The 16868-nt window shown below is 36.5% G+C and overlaps 1 protein-coding gene across 1 annotated transcript in view; it reads right to left on the bottom strand.

Annotated features, from left to right (window-relative positions):
- The window catches only part of Cnbd1 (cyclic nucleotide binding domain containing 1), a 249918-nt gene extending 234111 nt beyond the window's left edge, over window positions 1–15807 (bottom strand). Inside the window, exons 1-2 of the mRNA XM_050163547.1 lie at window positions 15610–15807; window positions 3129–3201 (exon numbers count right to left, since the gene is read on the bottom strand). Coding sequence (XP_050019504.1) covers window positions 3129–3201; window positions 15610–15697 — 161 coding nt within the window. The 5' untranslated portion in view covers window positions 15698–15807. The remainder of the gene's footprint in view (window positions 1–3128; window positions 3202–15609) is intronic.
- Between the last annotated feature and the right edge of the window lie 1061 nt (window positions 15808–16868).

Raw genomic sequence — 16868 nt, 5'->3', positions numbered from 1 at the left:
TGCTCCAGAGGTTTCAAAGGGGAAAAACTATTAGTAAGTGACCTACAGAACATTCTTGAGATGTTTTGGCAAAGAATATGGCTGCTTTATGCCCTTGTCCTAAGATCTGTCTGAGGTTAAATTGAAGAAATTTGGATTAATGTTATTGGCAGAGATTTTGAGACAGCCTAGCAGTGACAGTATTATGTACTGATCATTCTTATGAAGATCTACAATGAAAAAGCAACCAGGGTACAAACCAGGGCTCAGTTTAAAGAGAAAATGAGCAACAGGAAATGTAACACTAGCCAAATCATAGCTCAAGGACATAAAAGGTTTAAAACAAGAACTTACTCAAAATGGAATAGAGTGATGCCCTCAGGGCAAGACCCCAAACAGCTGAGCTTCCAACTTGGGAAAAGGAATTAAAGGAAAGCTTAAGTAGCAGAGAAAACAATCAACAGGAGAAAGCTTATGTAAATATAATTCAAGGAGGATGCCAAGGTTCTCCAGCACTAGCAAGCAGAATAACTATGCAGTTTAGGCAAGGTGATTTTGGATTTAGAATCCATAATATAGGAAAGTGTTTGTGGACTCTTGGTGTTGGAGGTCCTTCTGTCTATATGTTGCTTTTTTTGGTTAATGAATAAAGAAACTGCCTTGGCCTGTTGTTAGGGCAAAGATTAAGTAGGTGGTGAAAACTGAACTGAATGCTGGGAGAAGGAAGGCGGAGAGAGGAGAAGCAATGTAGCCCCTGCCAGAGACAGACACAGGATGGAACTTTACCAGGTAAGCCACTGCCACGTGGCGATACACAGATTAATAAAAATAAGTTAAATTAAGATGTAAGATTTAGCTAATAAGAAGTTAGAGCTCATAGGCCAAGCAATGATCTAATTAATACAGTGATTATTATGGGATTCTGGGCAGCTGGGAGACAAACAAGCAGCCTCCTACAACTGACTCTTCCTTTATTGTTAAGAAAGGCTGCTTAGTTCAGGCTTGTGTAGGGCAATACAAGGGGTCATTGGGTGAATATGTGAAAGTGAAGTCTGGATTGCATTGGAGACCCCAAGATGCTGGAGATGCCAGAGCCATGGGGTACTTGGCAAAGAAAGTTTTTAACAGGCTGTAGAACCATCCCAAGAGAAAGAAGTGTGCTGCATTCAGCAAATCTGGAAAGAAAGAGCTGTCTAATAAACCTTTTGACAGCAGACATGGAGCTGCAGAATGTGTAGTATCCCCTGCTGGATGGTCTTGCTTTGCTGTAGTATTTTCTCTCTTTTGGACTGGCAATGGGTATTCTGTGACACTGTATGTTGGAAATATGTGATCTGCTTTTTGCTTTTGTTTTTACATGGATTACAGTTAAGAGATTTTCTTGAGTCTATGAAGAGATTTAGAATTCAGACTGTGAATGACTAAGGGGACTTTTGAAGTTAGACTGAAAGCATTTTGTATTATGATATGGCTACAAGCCTATAGCACCCAGTGAGTGGAAATGTGGTAGTCTGAGCAAAAATAGTTCCATATGCTCATCATTTGACTGCTTGGTGCCCTGTTAGTGGAACTGTTTGGAAAAGGTTAGGAGATAATTATTTTGGAGTAGATGTGGTCTTGTTAGAGGAAGTGTGACACTGGGCATAGGCTTTGAGGTTTTAAGAGCCCATGCAGCATCTCTTTCTAGAGACCTGCTGCCTGCAGATCAGGATTTGAAAGCCCCCAACTACTGCTCCATGCCATGTCTGTCTGACTCCCCCATGATGATAATGGTCTACCCCTCTAAAACTGTAACCAAACTCCTAACTAAATGCTTTTTTTTAATATAAAAGATGTCTTGGTCATGGTGTCTCTTCAGAGAAATAGAACAATAATTAAAACAGCAGCAAAACACATTTTAAAGGTCTGTTTTCAATTCTCCCGCCTTTTAGAAATTCTAAGCTCTGACTGGGAATCAATCTATCTCAAGACCTAACAATAACACTCTTGGACAATATACCCAAAAAATGCACACTCATACCACAAGGACAGAGAGGGAGAGCAAGGAAAGAGATGTTTTGATTGAGGGAGCCATTATGGGGCTAGAAAAAAAAATGGCGCTAGGAAAATTCCCAGGAATCCACAAGGATGACCCCAGCTAAGACCCTAAGCAATAGTGGAGAGGGTACTTGAACTGACCTTCCCCAATAATCATTATGATTAGTACCTTAATTTTCATCATAGAAAATTTATCCAGATATGCAGAGATCCACAGCTGAGCTCCCAGAGTCCAGTCGAAGAGAGGAAGGAGCAATAATATGAGGAAGGGATAAAGATCATCCTGGGGATAACCACAGAAACAGTTGACCTGAGCTAGATGTAGCTCATTGACTTAACTGACAGCTGAGGAACCTGCATAGGCCCAAACTTGGGTTGTTAAATATGGGTAAAAGTTGTGTGACTTGGGGCAGTCTGTGGGACCACTGGCAATGGAACCAGGATTTATCCCTAGTGCTTGAACTGACTTTTTGAGGACCATTGTCTTAGGAGGGATACCTTGCTCAGTCTAGATATAGGAGGTAGGGCCTTGGTCTTGCCTCAAAACAATGTGCCAGACTTTGTTGACTCCCCAGGGTAAGGCTACCCTCTTTAACGATTGAATGGGGGTGAAGAGGGTGGAAGATAGAGGGGAGCAAGAGAAGGGAAAGAGGAGGAAACTGGGATTGGTATGCAAAATGAGAAAAGGTTGTTTTAAAATAAATAAACAAAACAAAAATAAAATTCTAAGCTCTAAAAAGAACTAGTTCCTATTTCCCTTTCTCTAGAGCACTGCAAACAGACATCCCTGTGCCTATCTCAAGTGCTTGCCTCACTCAATATTTGTGCTTTTAACCACTTACCTCTTTCTCCTTATGATTGCTTTTTGAGTACTAAAAGGAGCAAGTTTGAAATGAGTTATGTTTATTCCATAGTAAATTGGTTTTACTATGCCAAAAGTATATATATACTTTTGAATATATAGAAATAAACCCCAGGTTTCAAATGTATTTATCCATGTAGTAAATCAGGGACCTGTGAGAGATAGCACATTCTCATATTATACTTTATCCGTAAAAAAGCAGAGGTATTGCTTTCTGTTTGACAGAAAAGGAAACTCATGAGTACCTTACCTGCTCTGTAGTCCTCTAATGTGGCATAAGGCATTCAACTGACCATAATTAATGGTCTTGTTTAGTTTCAGGCCTGCAAAAAGAAATCAATTAAAGCTTGAGTAATTTTCTGTTATCTTATTAAGCAGGTATGTAAATAGTACTTAATTGTAAACATTCATCATACTAAAAAAAATTCAGTGATCATGAAATAAGATATTGTATTCACAGTCTTGAATAAACAAAAAAATTCAGCATGAGGATTAAGGTGAGTATATAATTCTCTTTTAAGATGTGTTTTGGTCATATCTACTCCCGACATCTTCCTCTCTTCTCCTTCAGGTCTCCTCCATCTATCATTCCCCAGTGAACTTCAAATATATTTTCCTTATAATTTATGGAGTCTAATTAGTGTACATTTAAGTATGGATATCAGACCATTTACTAGAAATAAGCAACTACTAAAGGCTACACCCTTGAAAAACATGAACTTTTTCTCTCTTCCAGAAGCTATCAATTGCTTATAGATCTCAAAATAGGCGTAGCCTCTCTCCATTCCATGATGTTTGACTTGACTTTGTACAGGTCTTATACAGGAAGCCATAGCTGCTTTGAGTTCATGAGTGCAGTTGTCCAGTCATGGCCATAAGACACAATTTTCTGGCAGTGTTCCTTGTCCTCTGGCCCTGCCAATCTTTCTGGCACCTCTTATGCAATGAATCCAAAGCCTTTGTGTGATATAACTGTGCCACATAGGGGTAAGTATCCCATAGTTACATGTTGACCAGCTGTGGGGTCTCTGATTAAGCACTGTCCACCAACAAAGAAAAATAAAAAATAAAAGTTGCTCAGGTGAAGTGTGTGAACAGCTCTAATCTTTTAGTATGAGTATTTAGAAGACACTTTGATACTATGTCAATTTAACAAAACAGTAATAGTCAATTTTCCCCTAGGGTCTATGAACAGTTATACAGCCAGACTTGCCATTCCATGCATGAGTTTCCTCCTCTAAAGTAGGCTTTAATTCCAATGGAAAAGTCATTGGTTATCCCAATGACCTTCATACCACTGTTGTACCATGACCATATCTTCCCATACCAGTGATTATTATCGCTCACAGAGTACACAGCTAGAAAAGATGATTGATGTTTCTCTTCAAACTGCTTGAATGAAATTTCTGTCCCTATTAAAGCTAGCCAGAGTTTCAGAGTCATAAAATCAGGATTTGTATGGACCCTGGATGACTTCAAAATTAAACAGCATGACAATACTCTATTCTAAGTATGAAACTAAAATAAAGGGAATGCAGGCAGAAAACTCATTACTACCCTAACAGCATAGACTTTAATAAATCTGAAACTACTATTCACATGATTTAGGTATTTCCCCACCCATATTTCTCAGGTAAACTTTAGCCAATGAAAGTGTTTGGTAAACAGAGAACCACTCACATTCCAGAACCAGTTGCTTCCCCCAGCCTTCCTTCAACTACTCAGTGCCAGCAGTAAAATACAAAAGATACCCTTTACAAAGCCCCTTTAAAGCCTGTGCCTTCAAGGCCTGCTCTTTCTTTTCCATCTTCCTTCAGAGGCATCCTTTTATACTCCCCTCCTCCAATCCCATCTGCCCCACCACCACCCACTGCCTTCCTTGGCCCTCCCATCAGAAAACCCTAACAAAAAGACTGTATGATTTAGTTTTAGTGTCATATAGAATTATATTCATTTTAAATGAATCAACTTATAACTTCTATATACATAAAATATTTGACAACCTATTATTTCTGGTGTGATCTACATAAAATGTTAATCCTAATAAACTAGACCTTTAAGCACATGGATTAGAAAGAGACCTGTATGAAATACATATTAATTCATATTCCTCATGTGGTTGACTCATAGGCTCAGTAATAACTCCAGTAAGTGGTATGGAAAAGAGCAGAACATCCCAGAGATTTGGGGGAGAGCTTTAATCTGAGAAATTCTGACCATAAAAAGCAGACTCAAAAAACTAGAATATTATCCTTCAGTTAGGACAATCTACAAAATAATTATAGAATAAAGATTTTAAGAATAAGAATTGCTAGCAAAGAGTAAAGAAATTAAAATTCCACTTGTTTATTTTATCTTTTACAGAAATACTTGCATGAAAAAAAGCTAACAGGAGACCAAGTTTTCATGCTTAGCTTGGAACAAAACAATAAGCTAAAACAGCATGGACTATGCAGCACTTACAGGCTTGTAGAAAACTTAATTCATCAAAAAATGTCTTCATCATTGAACGTCTGTTCTTAGAGGTGTGTGTTACAAGGGTTCTTATATGAAGTTTTATCCGTGTAATAGATGTTGTCTTTGAAAGAAGATTGTTTAAAAATGAAAAGACTAAACTTTCAATGTGAAATTACAACTATGGATAGACCAGATGTTGATCTTTCCTACTGATGAAATTTATTACAGGGATAAAACTTTCTTTCCAAAGCTGCAAAGTTTACATTTTTTTTCTAGACTTGTTTTCCACTTATGAAATGCTTTGGCCCAGCTTAAAAGCAACAAGGGCTTAACCTTAGAATGGGGTTAAAACCTAGGCTTTTAACCCAAGTATGTGTGAAAAAGACTTTGAAGCTCACGACTATAAATTAATCCTACACTAGAAACCCACCACGCAAATAAAAATTGAATTGTATATAGTCAAATTGGGCATTAGTCTACTGGATATTATTAAAATGGAAAAATTCTACTGTTGTATGTTATAATATTTGTTCCAAGTTAATTTATTTTCATTTTTCTGTCATATAATAAAGTAAGTATCCATGGATTGTTCTCTTAATAAAAGTGGTCAGACACACACAGTATTTCTCAAGATTTACATATTTAATTGCTTTCTCTCCATTTTTTATTTGCTAAAAATATCTTTACCCAACACTCAAATAAAAATTTTCAGAAAAATAGTTTATATTTAAAAATTATTAAACAATTATATTGTGTATATTGGAGATCACCACATGATGCTACCGGGCAGGTAGGCAGTTAAAAGGCTATCATGGTGAAGTTGATTATCTGACCATACTTTTATTTTGCCAATATAGAAGCCAACACATACACATTTAACAAAATCCCTAACAGAATACAACTACTAATTTTGTTTCTTATCATAAAGCAATTTTAATCAAATCTTTAACTCTCAGTAAAAAGAATTCCCAGAATAGTATAGCTGTTGAAGAAATGTCACAATGACCCCGTGGAAATGTCCAAGTACAGTCATTTGAAAAACAGAAGGCTGAGACCTCTTCAAAGGGTTTCTGTGCACACTAATAATTAAACCAACAGCAAGTAGAACATTTCTTTCTATAATTATCAGTGCACAGGCGTGAGTTTGGTAGCCATACTAACATAAAGGTTAACAACAAACTTGTTGCAGACTTTATATTGTAATGAGGAAATGTTGGACTCTAGCACCAGACTGGAGTATTAAGAAGAAACTGAACAGAAGAAAATTAAAGGATTGTAAGCATAACTAAGTATTTTTATATACTTGGATAATCTAGGAAAAGTCTATATATGTTAAGAGTTCATTCAGACTACTTGCGCTATTGGTCAATAAGAAACTTATTTACATCTTTTTTATTGATTTTTATCTGATTTTTATTGTTTCATAAAATTCTGAACTTAATCTTTCAAATAATATTGGATAAACATAACACTTGATACAACTAAATAAACCATTAAGACGGGCCTACTCTCAAACCATGAACCTCACCTACCTACCTTAGTTGACGCTAGCTCCAGAATGGTCTGTAAGCCAGTTTTGTTTCTGAGCCTCCTGTGCCTGGAAAATAGCTTTGTTCCTCTCCTATTTCTTTCTCTGCCTCCATTCATCTCCACACCTAGAGGCACAGTTTTGTTGACAAGTCACCTTTATCAAATAAATACCACCTTCGTCACCTATTTCCACCTCTGCCTGCTTCCTTCTCCTCACCCACAAGTCTACTTCCAACCTATCTGTGTTTCAGGAGGCATCTTTTAATAGTGAAATTAAACAGCTAATGTTCCAGCTTTACCTGGCCTCGCTCCAGCACTAACGCAAGCCAGCTTCTTACATGAGAAATACAACCATAGAAAACAAGAAAACAAGCTCACTCACATGCACAAGTGAGATGCAAAACCAAAAACATGAATGACAAAAACAGACTATCACCAAATCTACTAGTCCTGTAGAAACGTTAAGAGAAATCTACCTATATGAACTCAGGACACTGATCCAATGAACAGTACATTATATAATTCAAGGAGTTTTATAAAAAGACAAACAGTGCAATGAACTTCAAGAGAATAACAATACGTACCTGAGAAAATAAAAATATGTGGTGGAGCAAAATGACAAAGAACGCTTGAAATTTAAAGTCAGAATTGAATAAAGAGTTGGAAATATTAACAAGAATTCAGCTATAATAAAAATATAAGTAAAAAGCTCAGTTGGACAGGGAAGGAACCAGCATAGGAAGAAATTAGACCCTCTGAATGTGGTTGACAGTTGTATGACTGGGGAAGACTACGGTGCCCACCAGGATTGGCTTTTTGAGAACCATTCTCTTTGGGTGGATACGTTGCTCAGCCTAGATATAGTAGGGAGGGCCTTAGTCCTCCCCCAAAACAATGTGCCTCACCTTCTCTGAGGAGTGGATGGGGTGGAGTGGAGCTGAAAGTAGAGTGAATGGAAGGAGAGGAGGGAGTGGGAACTGGGATTAGTGTGTAAAATGAAAAAAAAAAGATAGTTTTTAAAAAAAAAAAAGAAAAAAGGAAAAAAAAGAAAAAGCAAGGTTCAACTATGAGTTGTCTCCATGAAACATCTGATAGTGGCAAAGACATCCAAAACTGATAGCAATCAGCGCACCAAGAGAATCTAAACTCTAAACAAGATAGCATAACTGTTCTCATATTTTATAAAGTACATGTCAATAAAAAATTATAGAAAAGATATAAAGGTGATTATTGAGGTAAAGTGTCAAAAACCTAATTTGAAACAACAACAACAAAAACAGATTTTTTATTAAATGGTGTTGAGAACACTAGATATCCACCTGGAAAAGAATTGAATTGATTCATATCTCACATGTATAAGAATAAATTAAAAATATATCTGTTACCATAATGTAAAGCCTATATCAAAACATAGACACAGGCAAGAGCTTTCTGAAAATTACCCAATAGCATAGGAATTAACTCTAAGAATTGACAAGTAAAATTACATAAAATTAGAGAACTTCTGTACAACTAAGCAAACAACCAGCAGAATCAAGAGACACATTATATATGCGAGGAAATCTTTGCCATATTTACTTTATCATGGGGTTAATGTTCAAAATATATTAAAAAACTGGAAAATTAAACTAAAACCCAATTCTTCCAATCAATAAATGGGCCAGTGAACTGAATAGATATTTCTGAGAACATAAAACACTAATGGCCAATGGACATGTTTTACGGTATACAAAATCCTCAATTTTTAAGTAAACGCAAATTGAAACTAATCCGAGATTTTATTTCACCCTAGTCAGAATGGCTAACATCAAGAAAACAAATGAACCAACATGGCGGTGGATGCCTATTATCCCAGCAGTGAGGAAGCAGAGGCAGGCAGACCTCTGAAAACCCAAGCCAACTTGTCCTACGTAAGTTCAGGACCAGCAAGGATACGTAGTGAGATACTGTCTAAAAAAGAGAGAAGAAAATAACTGAGCAGTTTGTCTTTCTATATATTTGTGCATAAACCTACATATATGAACATATATAGGGATGTAACAATAAAATTCAAAGAAAAAGGATGCTATCACCTTGATAGAAGGGATCACAGAAGGGGTTCTAGAAGGAAAAGGGAGGGTGGGGAAGGAACTGATATAATTGTATTTCAACTAAAAGCATATTAAAAGGAAGAAAATATTTACACATTCAATTACATGTCCATTAATCCCAAATGAATCATGTTGAGTAGAAGAAACAGATTCAAAAGATCCTAAATAGATGATATTCTGAAACAGGTGAAACTCTAATGATAGAGGCCAAGTCAGTCAGTGACATGGCCTGAAGATGGGGGAAGAATATTTGATGACACAGAAGAGGGTAGTGGGTATTTGGGAAAGTGACGCAATTGTTCCATATCTTGATTACAGTGGTAGTAAGAAAATAAAGTGGTGGTTATACATTTGTCGATTTAGCAGTATGCACCAATGAACAAATTTTACTATTTTTAAAGTAAGAATAAAATTTAAAACCCTAGAGAAAGAGAGAGGAAAAGGAAGAAAACACAACGCAAATACCAGCAACTGCTGTGTGAGGATGTTTATCTGGAAAAACAGGAAGCCGTAATCTCCCCTGATGTATGCACTGGTATAGCCATGCTGAAAATCAGCATGTAGATTTCTTAAAAACCTAAATCATACATCCCTGCTAAAAGTGAGTCACGAGAGAAAAGCAGAGGACATTTGAAAATGAGAAGAGAGAGAAGGCAGCTACTCAGTAATCTCATAGAAGCATTTTCATCAGTAGAGCAAGACCTGCTGCACAATTAACACCTGCCTGGGGTCCTTTCCCGTTCACCACTGTAGACCTGTAATTTTCTATATTGTCACAAGAAACCTCATGTGGAGAGTATATGTATTGAACCCCTGGTGCAAATTTAGTGGTTTCTGGCTTCAAATTATCAGATTGTAATTTCTGTTGGTGCATCTCTGGAGCTACCTGACATGTTTCTCTTACAAGAAAAAGGGAGAGTGAAAAAAAAAAAAACAGTTTCTTAGCAACTTTCGATATGTAGCCTCCAGAATGATATACATAACAAACACCAAGGCAGGACTCTAAGGAGAGCACTTAGAGCGCTAAGTGCTCTCCTTAGAGTCCTGTACCACACTTGGGTGTACTATACTTTCTTCTGAGTAACTTTCTGTTAACCTTCATGCTTAAGGCTATGTTAAAATAACTTTAATATAATTCCCAACTCTAATTAGCTATACTAGCTAATTCTGATAATCTTTTTATTGTCAAATCATAAATCCCTACTTTGCCTGAATTGGGGTTCCTAAAAGTCTAGAGTAGCTCCTTAAGCTGCCAAGGGTGGCAGGGTGGTGCTGTGTCTCAGTCACAACACTGCTGATTTAATCACTCCTGAAAATCTTCTCTCAAAGGACTCGAAGCTCCACCACAAAGGCAACTGCATGCCCATGTTATGGATACATTATTAACAATAGTGAGATGTCCATCAACAGATGAATGGATAATGTAAGCTACATATACACAATGGAATTTTATTCATCCATAAAAAATGTGAAGTTACTAGGACTCTAAGAAAATTGATGTAACTAGAAAGTCTCATGATAAAATAAACCAATAAAATAGAAAGACAAACACTGAATACTTTCCCTTATACTCTTAAATGTGGATTCCAGATTTTAATGTGTATATTTTGCATATATGAGTAAGTATAAAATTCAGGAAACTACAGAGCAATATGAGAGGAAAAAGAATAGTCTTTAGGGAAGGATGGGGAGGAAAAGAGAATCTAAGGAAGCAGAAGGCTAATATGGAAAAAGGAATCTAACCAAGGTGAACAGGGGAAGAAAAGTGAAGAAGGTTAAAAAAAACTATATAATGCACCAAAACATCACAATGAACTCATTCTGTCAATAGTAATTTTGAATTACTAATATGATTTAAATTATGCATAGTATGTTTGTCTGATTTTAAACAACAAAATTACCTAGAAGCAAATTTGCATTTTATGATTCGGTATCCAGTGATCATGAGATAGGAAAAACAGCAGTTATTTTAATGTAAAACAACAACAACCAAAAACATAAAACAAGAAACAAAAACAGATGCAGAGAGTTGTCAGACAGGTGTTGCAGATGGACAAGGCAAAGGAGAAGCATCAATTGACACCCAGGAACCAGCTGCCACAGTCTCCCTGGTGAAGCAGAGAGGAGTGGGTAAATTATTCAACTCTGGCTGCTGAATACTTATTGCTTGGGTAGGAAAAGAGAAATAATGCCAAGGAACAGAACAAAAACAAAAACAAAAACAAAAACAAACACTGAACACGTTCCTTAGCCTTCGCTTCAACTGTCTTCCACCATTTCTCTAATACCCCTATGAATGGATTTGAACAGTGAACAGAGCATTGGGTTTAAATAGATAAGAGTTTAATAAAGTATATACAATCAGACTGATTCTTATTACAATGAAAAAGATTAAATATAACACAACTAAAATTAATAAATTATATACATGAATGTTAAAAAAGATGCTCCTTTTTATAATATCATTGTATGAAGTATCACAAAAAATGCCATATAAGAAAACAAAATATCTTTTTTTTTTGAAACAAAATATCTTAAAACACAGATCTTGAAGCCGGGCTATGGCGGCACATGCCTTTAATTCCAGCACTCAGGAGGCAGAGGCAGGCAGATCTCTCTGAGTTCGAAGCCAGTCTGGTCTACAAGAGCTAGTACCAGGATATGCTCCAAAGCTACAGAGAAACCCTCTCTCAAAAAAATAAAAAACAAAACAAAACAAAACAAAAAACCCACACATACCTTGAAAAAGACAGCCCATGTTCAATGAAAGCATTAATAATTTTTAAATGCCCATACTATCCCTTATTATTTACAGATTCAGTACAACCCTACAACAATCTCAATGTTATTTTTTACCAGTATAGAAAGTCAGTCTTAAAATTTATAAAGAACAAAACCAAAGGACTGCACAATCAAAGCAATCTTTACAGAAAAGATCAGAGCTCATTCGAAAGAAAAATCTTATAAAAAGTTTATAATCAAAATAGAACCAGATTTTCAGCTAATTTTCAATGATGGTCCTGAAAACACAAATGCAGAAAAGATAATCTCTTCAAGAACTGGTACTGCAAAAAACTGGATATCCATGTGAAGAAAAAAAAGGAGAAAATGTTGGTTCTTTTGCACATGACATAAAAAAGAAATGAGAATTTTTTCCTGGAATTATCCATACTTAAGTTTCTACAAGTATAGAGAAACACTCAAATATTCAATGTCTTTTCTTTTTCTATTTTCTTGGTACTTCTGATCTTATTCTGGCTTCTTTTATATTCAATTATCTTTTTGATGTTGTTTCTTTAGGTATTAAAATACACTTCTGTGATTTTCTCCTCTATTGCACTTGCTCCCCCCCCCACCAGTGCCTCTAGAGGTTTGAATAGTTTAAGACATTTAAATGGTGCCACATTCACTTTTCTAAATACATGTTTTTAAGACCCCCTCTCATATTTAACTACTAGAGAACTCTCAAATGCAGAAAATGCCCTTGAAGTTTAGGAATGGCAGCATGCTATTTCCAAGCTTTCAGCGAACGCACACTCTAAGATGGAAAGGAACAGACAAAACCATTCACTTAAAAGTTCTACCTTACTTCCGAATTCCTTAAAGGATCTGCATTCTTGAACTCTTTTATTTTTCTTTTATATACTAAGAAGAACCAGTAATATACACCCGCTAACGTCTTGCAAACTTTGAGTGCTTTGTAACCCGGCAAAGCTCAGTGCCATGCATCAATCCCTCCAGGACGATCTAAAAGTTAAAGTGTACGATCTATTTTTAATTTTTTTTTCAGAAAAATAAGCCTAAGAAATGTGAGGAAAATAGAGGAACATCATATTAATGAAACAAACCTCACTAGATCATACTCCTAAGGGCAAGGGGGAAGGTGGACTCCTACATTCCACTAACACTCTTTCCCTTCCTTCCATTGTTTGAAGAAATCAAGTTATAATAGTGGATCAGTGAGAGTCCTCCCAACATCCATTATTATGCTCATGTGGGAAAACCACTCTAAGCTTTCTAACTGCAAGGTCTTTGAAATAACTCTCATCTAGAGTAAAATGTAAAAAATACTCCTCTGTTTCTGAACAACAACAAAAAAACCTCAATCCCGTTCCTGGGGTTACCAAGCTGTAAAGAATCCATAGAAAGCCAGAAACTGACTCAGGAGCCTGACCTGTGTACACTGTCTGGGAATCCTAATTTCAGAAGCAACGACAACCAGAGCAGTGATATGTGGAGTCCCTTGCATCAGAAGGTTAGCAGACAAAATGACAAAATGAAATTGATATCTCTAAAGGCTATGCTGCTGTTTTTATGAGTAGTGTTCTTAAATTTACGTGGGGGATATTCTGAGGAGACCCCACCCCTTTCCCAATTGTGACTCTGACTGTATGATATGCAAGCCTCTTCACCTTTGATTATGAGAGAGAGCTTGTATTCCTTTTTCCTTTCCCTTGCAAGCGATTAACCAGAAACATCTTTGAAACATAGATGTGTTGTGTTGAAATTCCGGAAATCACAATTCTGAAGTGATTTAATTGGGCTAGCATCAAGTTATCAGCAGGATGATAGTTGCTCCTGAGACCATAGGAGAGAATTCACAACTCTTTTCCAGCTTCTTGACACTGTCCAGATGCCTCCCTGTCTCATGTCTTCCCTCGTCTTCAAAGCTAATGGCTAGTCAAGTCTTTTTCACGTCTCCTTTCTCTAATAAGTCTTTATGATTTCAATATGCACAGTGGTGTCTGAGGTTCTCTCCAATCAGCAGCAGTTGATGTAACTGCCTTAAATTTACCTGTAGACATAACAACTCCCTTGCTTTGTCAGCATCTTAGCATATTCAAAGTTTCTGGAATTCGGGGTGTGGATATCATTGCTGGGTATTGCTCTGCCTACTACAGACGTCACAAGGTTTTTGTGAGAAATAAATCAAACAACATAACATGGAAAGTATTTATGCATTGTTTGTAGAAAGTGTTCAGTAAATGTTATTCACGTGAACATATTTAATAAGAAAGCAAATAAGCACCCTCAAGTCTAATTTTACTGACCAAATTCAAAGCAAACAAAGAAAGTGTGTATGGTGGCTAGATGTTGTAGGTATTTAACCAAACATCCCAATTTATGTACATTGTACTTTTACAGCTCCCATGTGAAACAGCTTAAGTCACTCTACAGATAAAGAATTGCCACTCTCAGGTGTCACGAGATTATTGTTTCAGCTGTGACAAGGAAAAAATGTGCCAAGGAAAACTGTAGACTTGCTGGAGGTCACACAAAGCCCGAGCCATTAAGCAAGCAGGACATATCTCAAAAGGGCAGTCACAGGCGCAGAGCATCCACCAAGGACCTCCACCGAGAAATCCAGGAGTGCTCCATTATGCTCCATTCCGCTCTGAGATCTAAATTACTGCCAATTTCTCATCTTTTAATCACTTCACAGAAGTCAAGTGTCCTTGGCAGAGACTGCAGAGGGCAGCAACATCTCATCCCATTTGATTCTAAATTAATTTGATCTTTTAACTCACAACTATCATGCTTTCTGGGCTGATAAAAAAAATCTTAGGGCAATTTATTTTTTCACAAATAAAACCCGATAGGGACAAAATTGCTTGAATACATACTTCCACTTAAATAGACACAGAAAATTTTGAGTCCATCTATGAATAATTTTACTCTAGGAATAAATATATAAAATAACAAATATATATATTTATTTATATAATTAATTGTAAGAATTTTATATGTTTAATATTTTTACATGTGTTGAAATATGTTATACACATATATATTCATATATATAGTATACACCTTCAAAAGTTATAAGCCTCTGTTTTTATATTTTTTCTTTGGAAATGATGACACTGAAATTTTAAACTTTATCTAGAAGTTAACTCTTAGAGGAAGATAGAAGAATATACTAGGAATAACTCCTTATTGAGCTTTGAGTCATAAGTATTTCCTATGTTATCTAAGGTTGTTTGTAATTTCAAGGCAGACATTATTGTCTGTCACTATTAAGTACTCTGGTGTCCAAGAGATCCAAGAGTTGCACAGCTATAGCCCGACATAGTACCTTAGAACCACACCCTGAGCATACATTGACTGCATACAATAAATACTGTTCAAAGCCTAAATTTCAAAATATTTAATTCTGTATTTATAAATTCTATGACATGATAAACCAAAAGATAAAATAGACATATATTTCACTCGAAGAATGGAAATTACCTTTATCACCTTATAAACTTAAAATGAGAATTCTCTAGGGAAAATGTACTCAGAACAGCAGAACTCAGTGTAGAGAACACAAGGTTTTCCAGAAGCAGATGCCTGTAGTTTCCTGTAATCTCAAATGGATTCCTATTTCCTTCCTCCTTAAAAGTATTTTTATATTTAAATAGAGGGGGCACACTGTTAAATTTGTAAAATCTCATCAAAACCCTCATCTAAAAAAAAAGTATTCCAGACCTAAATTATTGAAATAGCCACAAATAGATAAGCCAGTCCTATAAACTATGCGCTTCCATTACCAGACAGTAAGAGCAAGTCTCTGTATTTCTACTGACTTTCAAATCCCGATTTCTCACAATGAAGCAAGCACCACTGAACACAGTAACAAAAACAAGGGACCTTTATAAACGTGTCACTTGCCTGGTATGTTGCGAAGCGGAGGCGGAGGCACGTTGTTAATGGCTACCATGTGAGCCAAAATAGCCGTCGGAAGAGAGTTCATCGGCATTTTGGTAGCTTAGAGGGAAATGGGCAGTGACTGCTTGACTGGTAGAGGACCATCCTTATCTTCCGATCATCATAAAGCTGAACCTTCCAGGCCTCTCTGATAGGCCAAGTCCACAGAACCTTCTTGTTCACAGTTCTGATGTAAGAATGGGGGCTAGATCAGTAAGAACTCTAGTCTTGGTCAGTGCATGAATGCGGGAAGCGAACTAACTATAGGGCTAAGGAAAATGAAGGATGACAATCTAAGTCACAGGGCAAACACAATCTAAAGTACTCATAAGTTTTAAGTCAGGATTTTTTTGTTTGTCTTCATGATTTAGAATTCCTTTCTTTCCCACTTGGTCATAACAAAACAAATCCATTTTTGTAGACCCAGAAACAGACAAAGAAGAATTAGTCCACTCTCTGTCTATAACAAAGGGTAAACCAGTATCCTAATTATCAGAGACCCATAATCACCCTTGCATACACACGACCAAATTGCATTGTTGTGTAGCATGATTTCAGTTGTTTTCTCTTAATCGTAGTGACCAAAGCTAATTTGGATGTGGGTGTGAAAAGTGGAGGAGGTGGAGTCGTTGACAGTTGTCATGTAAGGCAAACTACTGGAAGAGAAGGCATCTTGACAGCTCCGAAACAGCTGGTCAGATGTTACTTGTGGGGTATACAATTGAATTAGTGTAATTAAATTCTGTGTGTCATATATTACGGTGGCATCTATCTTAGGTAATATGTGTAAAGAATTTAAGTTGTCTCTCTCCTCCTGTGAGTCCCAAGGATTGAACCCATGTAATCAGGCTTATCAGTTGGAGCCTTTACTTGCTTGAGCTATCTAGCAAACCCTCACACTTTCACCTTATCTCTATTTCTTATAAAACAAATCACATACATTGAAAGATGTATAAGATCATAGAAACTTCACATTAAACAAGATCTTTCTTGAAACTATTTACTTATTTACTTAATATTCTATGTGTATTGTGAGTGTGTGGTGTACGTGTATATGCAAACACATGCACCTATACATGAAATGTGTAAAGGCCAGGAACAATACCAGGCGTCTTCCTTTACTGACTATTTATTGATTTATTTACTTGTTTGTTTGTTTGTTTGTTTGTTTTCAAAACAGCATTTCTCTATGTAGCCCTGGCTGTCCTAGAACCCTCTCTGTA

Source organism: Alexandromys fortis, unplaced genomic scaffold (assembly GCF_014885135.2).
Source record: "Alexandromys fortis isolate MF-2015 unplaced genomic scaffold, M_Fortis_MF-2015_v1.1 scaffold_18, whole genome shotgun sequence".
Classification (NCBI taxonomy): domain Eukaryota; kingdom Metazoa; phylum Chordata; class Mammalia; order Rodentia; family Cricetidae; genus Alexandromys; species Alexandromys fortis.
This window is presented reverse-complemented; position numbering and strand designations above follow the sequence as displayed.